Source organism: Primulina eburnea, chromosome 15 (genome assembly GCF_022965805.1).
Source record: "Primulina eburnea isolate SZY01 chromosome 15, ASM2296580v1, whole genome shotgun sequence".
NCBI classification, from domain to species: Eukaryota; Viridiplantae; Streptophyta; class Magnoliopsida; order Lamiales; family Gesneriaceae; genus Primulina; species Primulina eburnea.
The window spans coordinates 3061674-3078390 of NC_133115.1; the positions used below are offsets into that span (position 1 = coordinate 3061674).

Here is a 16717-nt window from a genome sequence, read left to right on the forward strand (position 1 = left end):
CTGAGATCCCACACTTTATCTCGGTGGTTCCTGAGACGATGACCAGGTTATGGTGGGTTGTTCATCCCCAGTTGTGTTCATCTTTAGATCAACAACCTTGAGATTTGTAAAAGATTCTGCAAGGCCTTGGAGATCCTCGAGAGCAATTTTTTCTAAATTTGTCATCAAATTAATTTCATTTCAGAGACTGTTTTAATTAGATTGATCATCTTTTCTTATTCAGCTAAAGGTTATTGTATCACTTTGGCCTTCCCTCTTTGATGTAATAAGGGTTCGGTATCAAAGAGTAGTGGTAACCTTCATTCTGAAGTCTTTTTACTAGAATTTGGTCTATGTTCTAGGTTTTGAATTCTTGTTTGAAAATCCTTTAATATTCCAAGAATTTCTTCCTGGTTTTCAAGGATTTCTCCACATTTTCGGTACATAATACATCATATTGCCATAATTTTGAATTGTCTTCTATATTTCTCTAAGATTTCCGGAGAGTTTAGAAGAATCTGGTACTATTTCTAGGAATCTATTATTTTGAATCATATGTTTACCTAGAATTCTGATAAGTTCCACTTTCTCCTAGATATCTAACCTTGGTTAGAGCTTCTTGTTTCAATTATTCCAGAGTTCTGGAATAAATCTTGTAAATAATTAATCTCGAACCTGATTTTGAATTCATGTTATTTGAAAATATTCTCTTCCTCAAACATTTCATAACACCGTAATAATAAATTTGAATGTTTGAAATAAATTTTACATGTCTCTGATACTATTTTAAGGTCAAGTAAAATCAATCATTAAAATTAACAAATATAAGGGCCTTTTTGTCACTTTTATCTTTTTAAGGAGTTTGGACAAAGTTTTTTGTGAAGGCCCGAAAATCCTCGCTTTGAAAATTTGTGGAAAATTTAAAATTTTCTTTTTTTTAAAAGAACTTAAATGGCCTCATTCATAAAATCATTGGTGAATAAAATTCAATGTTTAAAATAAAAGCAGCGGAATAAAATAATTGTTTTCCCACAATAACAATTTAAAAATGTCCAATGACTGATAAATATTTGGTTGCGGAATAAAATAAACACTGCTGCACTGAGGTCCTCGGGTGCCACTACTGCCGGCCCAAGCTGACTCACTGGTCCACGTCCTCGGCCCTGACCTCATAAGTACCTACAACAATCAAGTCTAGTGAGCCTAAAGACTCAGCATGCATATATCGCAGGTAACGAGTAAAATCTGAAGTAAAATATGCATGGGATAAAATATCATGTCATGAGGCGTGCTGAAAGTAATCTGTACTGATGCTGAAAATAATCTGTACTCATGCTGAAAATAATCTGTACTGATGCTGAAAATAATCTGTACTGAGCAATTATAATACGTGCATAACTGAACTGATAATCACAGTAAAAACATTTGCTCCTTGGAGCCCTGTACTGAAATAACTGGTAAAATTTTCTGTTGAGATTATGTTTTACGCCTGTGGCCACTGCACTAAGCTGAAACTGATCGGTAACTGGCTATCGGGGAGGCTGAAACTGAACTGAGCTGTCCGATCACTGGCGACCGGGTGGTACCATACTGAACTGATCGGTCACTGGCGACCGTATAAAATAACCCTCCCACATAGTGAATGAACCACAAGCCATATCGCATAAATCTCAAAAATAAATATTTTCTATGCACGTAATATAATTAACCAACATAATTAAATATGAACAATTAAAATCATGTACTTGCGATATTTAAAAATACCTATATGACTTGATTGAGGTTTAGAAAAAGTATATACATGTCTTGGTTTGTTTTGACAGAAAACAAACGAAATAACGATGCGGCGCGGCGGAGACGGAGTGCTCTTCATTTTTTTACTTTTTCTCTCTTAATTCTTTTAAACCAAGAATGCACCATAATTATTATAATAGCGTAAAAAGCGTAAACGTGATGCATGAACATTTAAAAATATTATGATTTGTGCTCAGGGCGCTGCTAGGACCAAAATATCACCCGGGGTGCAAAATGTCCATTTTGCCCCTGAAAAACCCAAAATGACCGTTTTGCCCCTAGACGTAAAATTTCACGTTTTGACATTTTATTAATTCCATTGATTCTAAAATGTCCCAAATAATTATTTAAGCCTACATGAATTTTCTCATATTTATATTTGGCTTAAATCGATGACTTTTACATTAATCTCTAAATACAACATATTAATGCATTTTAATTCCCGAATTAAACCAAACCTTAGCATAAAATTCCCAAATTAAAAAAAACTTAGACTTCTAATAATTATTTGAGCTTAAATATAATTTCCCATAATTTTATTAAACTTAAATCTAGGCGTTTCAATTAATTCTTTAATTAGCGTTTCGTGCGGCGATTAAATCCCGAAAAATTCCAAAACTCATTATTTTGATCCAAAACTTACCAAACTCCTAAAATTGTCCCAAAACATATTTAAAAGTATTCCTAGACGTAAACTCGAGCTCATTTCGTAACTTAACCGAATTATTTTAAAACTTGTACCGGAGTCCCGGTTTTAACCCAAATCGACTCGAAACTTAACCGAATACTTTCCAACTTTTTACTATACCTTAAAAACACTGTAATGATTCTAAAACATTAACTTGAGGCCCCCAATCCCTCGGCTGAAAATTTCAGAAACTCACCTAAAGTTTGGCCCCTTCCTTATTTGCACTCTAGCACCCTCATCTTCCTAAAAATTCACTTATTTACCAAACACCTCTCCCACCTCTTAAATGTTTCGGTCCACTCCTATCCTCACATGTTCAGCCATTAAAGGTCACCATTAAGACCTTAATGAACTCTTAACCAAGACTAAACGACGCATAAAGCTGCTAGATTCTTAGATCATGCACAAGTTTAAACTCTAGTTCATCCACTTCCCTTAATTTCGCTCCAAGTCTGTCCAATGGAACCAGTCCCTACCCGAACACACCTGGACCACCCTAGGCTCCCCCTGGACGTGCTGAACCCACGGTTAACCTCCCATACAAGCCTACACGATAACCACAATCGCTAACACTCACCAGCGCCCAACCCGAGCTACCCTTCTCGATTGCCTGCAGCAGCGCTTCAGGTGATTCCAGCAGCTGTTGGGCCTCCTTGAGTCGTGACTCAGACCCACCTGGGTCTGGTCCAAGCCCTGTTTCAGCCCTTGCACCACCCTTCTCACCCCATGCGAGTCACAGCCCCACCGAGCCAAAATCCTTTACCTCTCGGCCCTTGCTCTCCCAGCAACCACGGTTGGGATTTCTCCCATAAACACCACATGACACCAATAACAGACTCCTAAAAACACCTCCCAGCAGCCCCTTGCACTCAAAATTTCAGAATAAAAAAAAACGTGATCAATATTGAAAGAAATGCATGCCATGAACAAAAATGAAGATCCTCCATGCTTTCGGTTATATCGAGAATAATTCATGAATAATTCACACACATCAGATATATATTGCATGAATGATGCAGCAAAGGTGTTACAAAGCATGCCTGTTGATCTTTTATGCGAGAATGTTGAAGAGAAGAGCAATCGGAAAAGCCTCGGATGTTGTTCTTTGCAATAACAAGTGTAAACTAAGGTCTCACAGCTGGTGTATTAATATAACCGAGAAGGCACAATTCTGAAAGTGAGGGGTGTCGGTTGGTGTGAAGGTGGTGGGTAGGGGTGGGCAACGGCCGGTTCGGTCCGATTTTACTCTACAATGGTTCGGTTTTTCGGTTTTCGGTTTTGAATATCTCTAGTCCAAAACCGAACCATTTTATTACGGTTCGGTTCGGTTTTTTTGTATTTCGGTTCGGTTTACACGGCCAGTTATATACGGTTAGCTAAAATTTGTTACGAAATAAAATTATACGTCACTTTATGTCTTTAAAATATAAATCATAGTATTTTTCAAACATTTAATTTGTGGGACTTAATTTTTTATATAAAAAATTAAAGAAATATATACAGAAAAGAAAAGAAAACATCGACTGGTGAGTGGTGAGAAAGAAGAAAAAACAATCGGATTGAAAATTGAGAGCTAATGATACTAAGTTCTTAAATCTTAATAGGCCCATTATACATAAAAAGTCTTATACTAGACAATAATATGACCCATTATACATAAAAACCTTATACTTAACAATAATATGGCCGGTTCGGTTTTTCGGTTTTTTCGGGGATGAAAACCGAAAACCGAACCGAAAAACCGAATTTCATAAATTTTAAAACCATAACCGACCGAAAAACCGATAAAACCGAACCATTTAAACCGAATTATTCGGTTCGGTCGGTTTTTTCGGTTTTTCGGATTTTATGCCCACCCCTAGTGGTGGGGTTAAGGTTTGGTCAAGGAAGTAATGGTATAAAATAATTTAGCTAGCGGCTTTAATTTCTAAAAAAATATATATAAGAGTTTTAAGTCCAATAAGCTAAAAAAAATAAGTTCATTACATCCTAACACACTCGTGTTGGAAAGCTTTTGAAAATATTAGCCGAACCCTCAAAAAGTCTCTCGATTCGATAAAATTTACGTACCGATAAAAATTAAAATCTTGCGGTTAAAAATACCCAATAAATCTCAATTCTTGAAAAATACCTTTAAAACATCTTAAATTAATATTTAAAAACAAATCATGTAATAAAAATAATTTCCCTGAAAATTCTCCGGTCTCCGATCCTCGTTCAAGCGCGAAATGAAACTTAAAAATCTTTAATGCATAAACCTTTAAAGTTTCGTGAAATAAATTCTATCATGCATGAATTATGTATAAAATGCATAAAAATAATTAAACACATAATTTATAAAATAATTATGCATTTTTATGCTTTAAAAGAATTTAATAAAATACCAAAGAAATTTAATAATTTGTATGTATGTGGCTCACGTGGACTTTTAAATTTTTCGGGAGGTTACATTTTTTAGGTGTAAAGAGTTAAAATAAATTTAAGTTTGAGTTTGTAGATTTATCTCTAATTTTCCCAAGTTTTAATTGCATTAATTTATGTTGGAAAAAGAATATTATAAACAAATAAAATTTAATATATTATCATTTCGTATAAAAATTACACGTACTCTGCATTTAAAGATTAGGATGTTTACAAAAACTTTTTAATAATTCTAAATCGAGAAAATAGTAAATAAAGGAAAAAGAATATTCATGTTTTGGAATTTTATATGCATAAAATTAAAAAGAGTAATAAAAGATATTACGGCCACTTTATATATTAAAACAATAGACTATAATTTTTAAGTCAACAAGATTTTCAGACTCCGTCTTGGTCGAAAATCGTCGAAAATCCTGCTGGCCAAACAAATCAAAGTCAGTCATCTCTGACTCACTGAAAAAACCAGGTTTGAATAGTAGAGGTTCCTGAAAAAACTTATTTCGTGATGAATTTTTGTCTGTTTTTTTTTCAATATCTTCACTACAACAAAAATGGTTTTTCGCAGCGCACATTGCATGCTGCAAAGATGAAAGCCGTTGAAAGTTCAAGATTATCCACGGCGTACATGTATATGCTATTATTAGCGTGCAATGAAAATAGCAAAATTTTGGCATAGCGACGGAAAAACCGTCGCCAATAAAACCGTCGCTGATCCAATTTTAGCGACGGTATATGAAAACGGTCGCTAATTCAATTTTAGCGACGATTTGTTATATATGCCGTCGCTAAATTCCGTCGCAAACACCGTCCGCTCTTGCAGAGCACGGATGCTGCTAAGCACGAATTGAGTTATTTTTTTAATTTATTTTTGAAATAAATTTTAAAATTTAAATTACTTTTAAAATAAACCCGTAAAATCAATCATTAAAATTAACAAATATAAAGGCTTTTTTGTCACTTTTATCTTTTTAGGAATTTTGGGCAAAGTTTTTTAGGTGTAAAGAGTTAAGATAAATTTAAGTTTGAGTTTGGGGATTTATCTCTAATTTTTCCAAGTTTTAATTGCATTAATTTATATTGGAAAAAGAATATTATAAACAAATAAAATTTAATATATCATCATGTTGTATAAAAATTACACGTACTCTGCATTTAAAGGTTAGGATGTTTAGAAAAACTTTTTAATAATACTAAATCGAGAAAATAGTAAATAAAGGAATAAGAATATTCATGTTTTGGAATTTTATATGCATAAAATGAAAAATTATGTTGGAAAAAGAATATTATAAACAAAAAGAATATGAATTTTATAATTCAAAAGGTTAAAAAGAGTAATAAAAGATATTACGGCCACTTTATATATTAAAACAATAGGACGGATGGTGATTAACAACATTTGGAGTGTACCTCTCATTCCACTATAAAATATTATGAACTAAAAATATTATGGTAAAAAATATATTACAAATAAGCCGGCATTCAACGAAAAATCTATATATTTTGCTTCATCATCATCATCATCATCATGTAAACTAAACTAGTAATAATTCCTTGAAGTCTAAAAATAGCAAAATCTTGTAACAATTAAATAAAATATTAAGGTTTATAATGACAATTAACTTAAGTAACAATTATTTTTCAAAATATGAAATTATAAACACTTGAATAGATTTTAATAAATCTTTTTCTCAAGACACAACAAACCATAATCTAGTCTTCTAAAGAAACGTCACATGAATTAACCAACCAAAAATAACGGCCGCGAGTTCACACATTCATTGACAGACAATAACAAGATGATAAGAACACAACGCATGTTGAAGATCCTAAAATATAATAATCTTTACTCCTTTTCAGGATCACCTGATATTATGTGATTTAAACTTATCAAACTCTCCTCATAAACCACAGCACTCCACTTAAAACCAATTCCGTAGAATTGTAATCCCACGAACTGGTTTCCTTCAAGTGCACAAACAGCCAATTGGCCGTTTTCGGATTCAACCAGCAACCACTCATCATTCAAAAACAATAAAGGGCAAACAACCATGTAAGGGCCGATCACAAACTGCTTCGTCCATGAATCTTTCTCCCCGTATTGCTTCATCACCCAAATCTCTATCTCTGTCGGTCCGGATTCTTCGCTCCACTGTGGATATCGAACCATTGCCAAACTCTCATTTAACACCATCAGGCTGGAGATGTCGTCTTCTGATTTGGGGAAATCTGCAGGAAACGCTAACAGCAGAAAAGCCTCCGTTCTTATGTCAAAGCAAAGAATGCATGGATGGTTTTCTGAACTATCTATCCACGCAAACCAGTGAAGAACCCCACTAAAGAAAATTTGAAAAGAACGCGCATAAACCATCTCAGGCAGTTTTGCATCAATACGCTTCCATGAATTGGAGGCTGAATTGTATAAATCAATCCTGCTGTAATGATCTTGTTTGCGTACAAAATCGTCCCAGTTATCTGAAGCGATTTGAGAAATCTGGATTACCTTGTAAGCGCCAGTGTTTGGGTCAAACCCAAATCCAAATTCATAAGGAAAGACACCATAACCCTTTGGACAGGGAATGTTTAGAGGGGGAAGCGGCTTGAATTCTCGCAATGCCGGATTGCATAAGAAAATGATATCAACGAATGGGATGCAAACAAGCCCATTGCAAGGACCATACATTTGGACATCTGAATAAATGCGAGGAGGGAAACGGAAGTCTAGATCAGGCAAAACTGGAAGGGATAGATTGGGGGATACCAATAATTCGGGGAAATCTGGATGGTGAAAAGAGATCATCGGTTCGAGTCCATTGTTCTGCATCAAATAGCGTTTCACAAGCAACACACTCTGTTTTCTCTCGCGGTTTTGGTATCTGTGGATGAATATAGGACTCCCAATCAAATCACGCCATGTTCTTGAAACGCACCTGAGTTTTACTATAAATTTCACCGGGAGACGTATCAAAATTTCAATGAGTACATCCTCCGGTAGCTGTGGATCAGCCATTCTCACGCAATCTCGAAATGGAAGCACTATTTCTTCATCTCTTCTTGTTTCAGTATCCTTCAAAGTTTTGAAAATCAAAGTCACACCAATGTACGTTTTTCATTAAAAATGTTAAATAAAATCAACATTTCATATACGCATTTCCATGACAATCCGAAATTCATGGTTAGATACGTTTATTTCAATTTCTAACCTGATTTTAGCAAAATATCCCTAAAAAATGTTTGTAGAATATGGAAGAAAAAGGCACACAACGCGTGTTGATTTGAAAATAGAGACATACCGCCGTGATGAACTCTCCGATAGGTTAAGCGGCAGGGGCGGAGTGGTGGGCTGTGGGGGCGGCGGCGAGTGACTAGTGCGTGACGGCGCTGAGAACCGAGAGAAGAGGGGAGAAAAAAGAACTAGCTGTTTGAAAGAAGAAGAATTAGGTCAAGGCCATCTATTTTGGATTTTTCCATTTTGGAATTCTTTTTTGCTTCTCAACCCACGGCCAACCCGAGTCAACCGCGTCCCGCCCTTCCTAGCCCCGGAACATGCATACTGTGACGGAGCCAGGAATATGGCGTTACTCGAACTAGAATTTTAAACTCTAACATCTTTTAATATTTTAAATTGATCTACCCAAGCTAATATCAAATTTATTCAAAATTATACACAAATATACATATATTTTTTTAAAAAAATTTGGACCACCCGAGTTAAAGCCCGAGTACAAAAGGCTCTACCTTCGCCCCTGCCTGCATAGACCGGTCAGTTTAAGCCCATTTTTGAATGAGTTGCAAAATCTCAATCCAATCCACTTAAATTATTTGGCGGGACGAGCTCAACCCTAATCGAAAACTCTAAATCTATGCTATTAAATTGGTTATATTGTGGAATAAAGATCCAAAATTAAGACACGTGATCTACTAGTAAAATTTTCGGTTTAATTCCATTTGTTTGGGATATTTTCCGGTTTAGTCTCAAATTAAATTACATTGAAGTCTTTTTTTCTTTATTTTTAGTATATACATTTAACTTAACTTATAAGTCGCAAAATAAGTTTTTTTTACCATAGCAAATATATTAATTATCAACCAAATCAAATATCTGTACAAAAAGCCCGAAAAAAGTTTCCAATTTACAAATTTATTTAATATCTTTTTATCTATCAAATTTTGATTAAGTTCATGAAAAATGATTGTAGAATTACTAAAAAGTACATAAATTATGGGGAAAAAAAACTAATCAAAAATAGAGTAAGTTTTAATTGCACTATTTTATGTTGAAAATTTTGTTACAAAAAATAAAATTGAATATATTATCATGTGTTATCATAATTATACGGACTCTGCATTTAAAGGTTAGGATGTTTAGAAAAACTTTTTAATGATACTAAATTGAGAAAAAAGTAAATAAAGTAAAAAAAAAATATTCATATTATGGAATTTTATATGTATAATATGAAAAACTATTAAATTATAGCTTTAATTGGTTGTGGGACGAAAGTATTTGCTACACTTGGTGCTTTAAACTGTATTAGACTTTGCTCAAACTAGCCACGTTTGCACAAATTATTAAAAATTAAAATCACTAAAAATCATGTATGAAAAAAAATACAATTAATCATTGATGAACATTCGATTGATCTATTTTTTAAAAAAAGAAATCGACAATAAATTGTATCTCAAGAACTTTAAATGATTAAAACAATATATCGATATTGCTTTAATTATTAAAAAAAAGATGAATCGAAATTTTTTGTCAGTGATTTATTCTATTTTCTTCATGTATGGTGTTTAGTGTATTTACTTTTTAATTATATGTGCAAACGAGACTTGATTGAGCAAAGTGTAGCACGGGTTGGAGCACCAAATGTAGCAGATGATTTCGTCTCAGTTTTGAGTGTCACGCCCTCGAGATCGGGTTAGTCGACACCGACATTGTTCAACAATCACATAGTCGCCAAACAATAAGCCTCGTTTATAAACTAAACCATTTTATTTCATAAATACCATAGAATATAATCGTCTTTACAATATAAACTCTAAAAACGATAAAAATCTACGAAAACGTTTACAACTTGAATTAAAAACCGAATTCACCAGCCCAAAACTGATCTTGATCTTCTTCCTTGATTTCCTATTCTAACTTATTTGGATAGTGTAGAGTAAGAGATAAGTGATATGGTCGTCACTCAGTAAGCGAAGACCGTTCGAGCATATACATAACAAATACACATGATTTTCGAACATGACATAACATGCATAACATATATTGTACAAACAAACCATCATCATGAACATTAGCATATCTTGACCTAGGCACTCAGATTCCTGTACTTTTCATAATTTACTGATAGCGGTCCCTAATTTTTAATCATATAATCACACCATATAAGGGTCATAAACATATCATATTTGAGATTCTCACTCATATCCAATTAAATCCTCACACAAACTAAATTCGCCAAATTCAACTCCTTTAATTTAACTATCTCAACGATAGCAAAGAATCAAATACTTGTGTGTTCTTCGTTAGTTCAGGGATACAGCTAGCGATGGGTTCACAACTTCCTGTGATTTAGAAAAAACATTTATTTTTATTCGGGCTTACAGTAATTAGCCTCATTTTTTTCATCAACCCCTTAATCAAGAACGTCAAAACTTGAGTCTGATTGTATCGTCGGATCATGATAGGAGCATATAATAGCATCGCCCCATTATCTCCTAGGTACCACTGAAAGTGCCTAAAAGAACCAGTAAGATTTGGTTAGCGTAATATACGGTCCATTTAACTCATATATCTAAATTAAATCTGCAATCATTGGTACATCTAGAGTTGCAAATGAATTCGATAATGATATGATGTATCTTTGAGAAATAATAGTGCATGATATATGTAATTAGGAAAACACATTTTCATAATGCACGTGTCTTACTCTGGCTAGAGATTCATTGTACTATTAACTCATCAGATCACATAGGATATCCATAGATGTCTTAGAAGTCTAAAGTTGACATACTCCATAGCTGTCTTAGAAGCATAAAGTTGATGGAATACCTGGTATCTAGTCATTGTCCCTTATGCAATTGCGGGGAGGATACCACGGGTCATGCACTCTTTACTTGCACATTCAGGAGAGGTAGATGGAAGCAAACAGAGATCACCTCATTAACTGAATTCAGAATCAGGAGTCATGGGATTTTTGCCACTAGCTGATGAATGAGCTACATAGAAGCGAGTTTGAGAAGATGTCCATGTGTGCTTCGGAGATTTGGAAGGAAAGAACCATCCTTACCCACACCACTGAACGCCAAGCGCAGAGCTCAGATATTCGATGGTGTCCACTACAACAAAAACGCAAAACGACAATGGATATTATCAGTTGTCATTGCCGCCAAAAAACTGTTGTAACTGACAGTGTTGTTGAGTGCGTTCAACGACAACGGATTTAAACTGATGTCGTAGCTCTAATTAGCGACGATTTATGATATACCGTCGCTAAAATTAGTGACGGGTGGTGAATAAGTCGTCGCTCATTAGCGACAGTTTAAAATATACCGTCGCTAAAATTAGCGACGATTTGTGGAAAAGTAACGACAGGTTTTTATAACTTCGTCGCTAATTAGCGACGTTTTAGAGAAAAATCGTCGTTTATTAGCGACGGTTTTAGACATAATCCGTCGCTAATATTTTTAGTAAAATAAAAAAAATTACTTTTATAATTTAATAAATCTACAAAAAAGCCTTACAATCTGACTTAGCTAACAATATTTATGATCTTAACTAACACTTAAAAATTTACCAAGAATTTAAGCGAAAAAACTTACCTAAATCGAAACTAAAATCGTCTAAGAGAGAAAAATTTTAAGTGTTGTAAAGATGTGTGAAGGAAAATGGACCGAAAACGCGAATATTTATAGACAATTTGCGACGGTTGAGCGTTTTTTTGGGGGTCATGTAAACCGTTGTCTATTAGCGTGTTTTTTGGACAAACGACAATGGTTTTAGAAAATCGTTGTGGATTAGCGTGTTTTTTGGACAAATAACAACGGTTTGGTTAAATTGTTGCTATATTTAACGATGATTTTGATTAAATTGTATCCATGTCGATATATTTAGCGACGATTTTATTAAAACCGTCGCAATTTTTTAAATAGTGTTGTAAAAAACCATCGTTAATTACAACACTATTTAAAAAATTGTGACGGTTTTAAAGAATGTCTATAATTGATGATTCAGATGTCGATGATGGTGTCATGCATGTTGTTTTTCATGGATACATTAAAGGCTAGAAAAAGATCACAAACTGGAATGAACTTGTTGATTATATCATGTGTTATAATTATCAATATCCTACTGATTAAAGGCCTAAGGTTGCATATTGTAATAATGAACATGTTAATTATAGGTGTGATAATTATCCATATACAGATAAGGTTGCAGCTATTTGTGTTAGGATCAGTTTGGGGGGAATCGGTTGAGCTACAATAGCTTGGTTTTTGAAATATTGAACACTGATGAATTAAATCGAGTTTGGTTTAAACCAGACGAAAAATACTCGAAATAATCTTTCGTAGAAACCGATTAAGTATTTTGTAAATCAATTTAAAATATATGCAAGTTGAAAGAGTGAAAAACATTTTGGTTGAAGCATTTTATCAAACCTTTGGTAAGGAATATTTTGATATATGAAGAACACATAAATACTTCAACATTGCATCTTTAAAACAATAAGATGAGAAGTAAATGCAATAAATAAATAGATAAAAATTTGTTTCTGAATGTTCGAAAACTTCAAATGCTCCTACGTCCTCCTACTTCTCCTTGGGAAGGATATCACTAGAAGACTTTGATTCATACAACTCCTTGTACAAATCCGATCCTGAAGGGAAGCACCCAACTAGAACTTCTAGCACTCAAGATTGCAGGCAGCATCTCACAATCAGTATATTTTTTAATGTTTCTTATGCAAAGACTACAAACATATTGTTTTACGTCTGTGTGTTAAGACATCATTCATCTGATCTATTACAGCTTAACTCTCATATATGTGTGAGTGATTGTGTATGAGAAATCTATCATTTACAGTGTACATCTCAAATGTGTTCTTACACAAGGACTTGTGCTCTCAACTAGCTGGTTTCTTCATGCTAACTGCCCATGCTTTGAATCTCCTGCCAAAGCTATTTTTAACCTCTTGAAAAATCCCTCGACTGATCTCCAAGATCTTGTATTTATAGGCCTCGAAACTGATATAGTTGTTGGACTCAAATATATGACTGTTACAGATCTTTTGCACTGTTTTTGAACTGATGTCATTTGGCCCGTAAACTGATGATGTGGATAAGTTCGAACTGGTTGATGTCGAATTGGTGCTCTTAACTGGTCAGATGATCAACTAGTTCAGTTCTGGTCTGCTCAACTGGTCTTCGACTGGACTGGTGAAATCAGTTGGCTCGTCAGTTGAACTGATTTCACTGTTTCAGCTGAACTGGTCAGCTAGACTCTTCATCAATTGAACTCTTCATCAGCTGGCCGGACTTCTGAAGGTCTTCTGGTGAACCACCTGTCAGCTGAACAATTAGTTGAACTGGTCTTTGCATATCAGTAGAACTGGTTCAGTTTTGCAAGCTGTTGGCACTTTCAGTTTGCGTCTTGAACTCTTCAGCTTTTCTTGGATTAGTTCCTGTTTGGATCAGTTCCGATTCAGTTTAGCTCAGATCAGTTTTAATTCTGATCAATTTCAACTTTGCGCACTTACGCCTGATCAGTTTCAGTTCTGCGCGCTCACGTAAATTGTCAGAAACATAATAACAAGTTTTGTTAACATCAAAATCAAGATTGAGAACATGAAATGTTCCAACAATTTGGCTAGAAGGTACTGATATTGTTAATATTTCTTATGAACGAGATATCATTATGCATGGAGATGGGTTGATGCATCAAATAAAGAACATTATTTGGATTCTATGATCGGTTGCACTATCCGTTGTTTTACCCCTACGACGATAGTTGTTGGCATGAACATATCCCTAAAAATTGCAGAGATCTTGCCTCTGGTGATGTAGTCATTGACGTGATACAAATGTTTCTTCTTTTTCTCGTGTTGTTGCTGGTGAAATTCTTTGCTTTTGCTTTTCTTCAGGGATGTTGCTTTACATTTTTGTCATTTCTATTCGTTGTAAAATATCGTTAATATGATTTGTCACTCTAATATTTTTTTATGTGGTGTTGATTTTTTTCCCCAACTTTGAATTGCAGTCGCCTATGGAAAAAATGATAGGATGATATATATATCATGTGTTATGCTCCATCTTAATAAGTCATCTTCGCTGTATCAAAAAATATTATTTCTTTTTCCTGTGAAGGAATTTGCACCTATTACACAAAGTAATGATCCGTTAATTGATCTGAAAAAAGATGACTACAAGTCCTTGTTCAAATTCGACGTAGTCCAAAAACCAGCTGAACAATTGAGGAAAAAAACAACAAAAGAAAAGCTGCGAAAAGTACGAGAAATGTAGTGAACAAGGGGATAATTATATATTATTATATAATAGAAAAGAGAGAAGAAGTACGCGATCCAGCATATATTCTTACCAACAAAGATAAAAAAAAAAAAAAGAGATAATATATACAAAAGACAACGCAGCGTGCCACTTTCTAGTGTATATATATATATATATATATATATATATATATATATATATATTTCCTTCAATTTTGGGTCTTGAAATGTGCTATCTGAATGTTTTCAACAGCAAGCTTCTTGAAATTACCGAGGTTTCTTGTGGTAAGAAATTTGCCCCAGTTGTATCCTTTGTATTTGGGCTGATTTTGGTCGTGTATAAGCTCCTGGAGAGGCTCAACCCAAGTATAATGCGCAGGGTTAAAAAAGAAGGGAATTGAGAACCTTGCCTTCTCAGAATTCACCATTGCTCTATGTTCTACGCTCTCATACTTCTCATTGCTCCAAACCTGTAAAAATATTCGCCACGGAGTTCGTCAACAAGAAATATATATAGAGCAACAAAATTGGAATTTCTTTTGTTATCTAGATTCATGTTGCATCGATTTCACCTGGATTATGTCGCCGACATTGATGATATATGCATTCTGAATAGGCTTAACAAAAATCCATTCTCCATCGGATTTTCGCTTCACTTCGAGCCCGCCAACATCGTCTTGAGCAAGAACAGTCAAGACACCAGCATCTTTGTGTCGTCCTACGCCAAGAGTCAGGTGTGGAACCGGGCAGGGTGGATAGTAGTTGAGTCTTATCCGGCTGGTCTGGTCCTCGAAAAATCCGTGTAGCCGATCTCTTTTCAAGCCTAAGCTCAAGGCTATGAGTTCCAGCAACTTGAAAGCTAGTTTTTCCATTTCTTTTGCATGTTCTTCACATGCCTCCCTGGAAAATATATAAATATTCTGTCTATAATATATACCAATAAGATAAATGTTTTTGTTCTATCCTTTGTGAAGTATCAAGCTATATATTTAAACTTGTCATGAATGAGTTAAAAAACTTAAAATAAATTGTTTTGGTGAGCTAATTGATATATAAAGGCTAACTTTGATATAATTTTTCCAAGGTATATATGACCAAAAAAACTCGTCGTCGATATTATTATTATTATTATACGAGGACGACGATGTTTTTCGTAATATTTGTCTATGTTAATTTGAATTTGTGACACATAAAAAGTTAAAATTTAATTTATGAAGACCAAATTCAACTGAATATACTACTAAATCCAAAATATATCAACTCACATGACTATAACAACTATAATCTAGCTCTCTTTCTTTCTCTTTTGAGATCTGGTATTTCCCAAATTACAGATCCAATGGTCATTATCTTTCTCTTTTAGCTGAATAAATTTACTTGATATCTCTTTTCTTCACATTTAATAATTACTTTTGTTAATGTTAACATAGCCACTTACCTCAACTCCGGGGGATCTTTAGGCCACTGATTGATCAACTCTATGAGCCTCCTGTCATCAGGTTCATGAGAAACCGGAATAGTCGTCGGAGTCTGCACCGTGATATCCATTACTTCTTTCCAATCTCTTACATTCTTGGTGTGCTCGGTATCGTAGTATCCAAAAGGGTTCACCTCATCTCTGCTCACTTTTCTCTTCTCCTCCCTCGGAAGGGCGAAAAACTTCCTCGACGCGGATTCAATCTTTTCGCGGCATTTCAAAGGCACCCCATGGTTGATCACTTGGAAAAAACCCCACTTCTCACATGCATCGCCTATTTCTGATGCCAAACTGGCTAAATCATTGACGTCGTACGAAGATTTTAGCGGAGAGAGATCGATCAGTGGGATGTTTTCGGGCTCGATGGTGCGTGGTTTAGGCCTGTGTTCCAGGGATTGGATGAAATCAGGATCGACTTCTCCCATGGATCAAAGTCCTGGAAATGGCTTGTGAATTATATCAAGAGTTTGTTGTTTCAATTTGCTGATTTAGTGTATATATAATGCAACATTTTGTTTTTTCTAACCAAAAGTTTGTGATTTCCCATACCCACGTTATTCCATACGCAACTTTTTTGGTTCCGCCATCGTGTTTCTCACCTCAAGTATTAAATAAAAATTTAAAATTTATATATAATAACTTATCGAAAATTACAAAAATAATTATGTCACGAATGACATAAATTATTTTTGTAATTTGAAATAATTATTTTTGTAATTAATTTATAATCAAATTCTTAATCATCCGAGTTGTCTTTTTATATGTTCAATGGTAAAGTATCTTTTCTTACTATCGGACATGTATGCTATGACAAAAAAATGCCATTGCACGATAATTAACTAGATTTATTTGTTC

At 34.4% G+C, this 16717-nt stretch overlaps 2 protein-coding genes across 2 annotated transcripts; both read right to left on the reverse strand.

Annotated features, from left to right (window-relative positions):
* Nucleotides 1-6565: 6565 nt before the first annotated feature.
* On the reverse strand, nucleotides 6566-8321 carry LOC140814793 (F-box/kelch-repeat protein At3g06240-like). The gene is made up of 2 exons (XM_073173890.1): nucleotides 8173-8321; nucleotides 6566-7956 (listed from the first exon to the last, which is right to left on the reverse strand). The coding sequence occupies exon 2, from the start codon at nucleotides 7887-7889 to the stop codon at nucleotides 6726-6728; it is 1164 nt and encodes a 387-aa protein (XP_073029991.1). The 5' UTR covers nucleotides 7890-7956; nucleotides 8173-8321; the 3' UTR covers nucleotides 6566-6725.
* Nucleotides 8322-14364: 6043 nt separating this feature from the next.
* Nucleotides 14365-16358, reverse strand: LOC140814792 (protein LATERAL BRANCHING OXIDOREDUCTASE 1-like). The gene is made up of 3 exons (XM_073173889.1): nucleotides 15824-16358; nucleotides 14958-15285; nucleotides 14365-14855 (listed from the first exon to the last, which is right to left on the reverse strand). Exons 1-3 carry the CDS (start codon nucleotides 16285-16287, stop codon nucleotides 14595-14597), a joined length of 1053 nt encoding a protein of 350 aa, XP_073029990.1. The 5' UTR covers nucleotides 16288-16358; the 3' UTR covers nucleotides 14365-14594.
* Between the last annotated feature and the right edge of the window lie 359 nt (nucleotides 16359-16717).

What these genes read in the sequence shown, in the direction of transcription:
- LOC140814793 (XM_073173890.1), bottom strand. Translation starts at nt 7,889, where the DNA reads ATGGCTGATCCACAGCTACCGGAGGATGTACTCATTGAAATTTTGATA.
- LOC140814792 (XM_073173889.1), bottom strand. Translation starts at nt 16,287, where the DNA reads ATGGGAGAAGTCGATCCTGATTTCATCCAATCCCTGGAACACAGGCCT. An exon ending in AAAGATCCCCCGGAGTTGAG is followed by an intron (nt 15,286 to 15,823) that starts GTAAGTGGCTAT and finishes TATATTTTCCAG; the next exon opens with GGAGGCATGTGAAGAACATG. An exon ending in ATGTCGGCGACATAATCCAG is followed by an intron (nt 14,856 to 14,957) that starts GTGAAATCGATG and finishes ATATTTTTACAG; the next exon opens with GTTTGGAGCAATGAGAAGTA.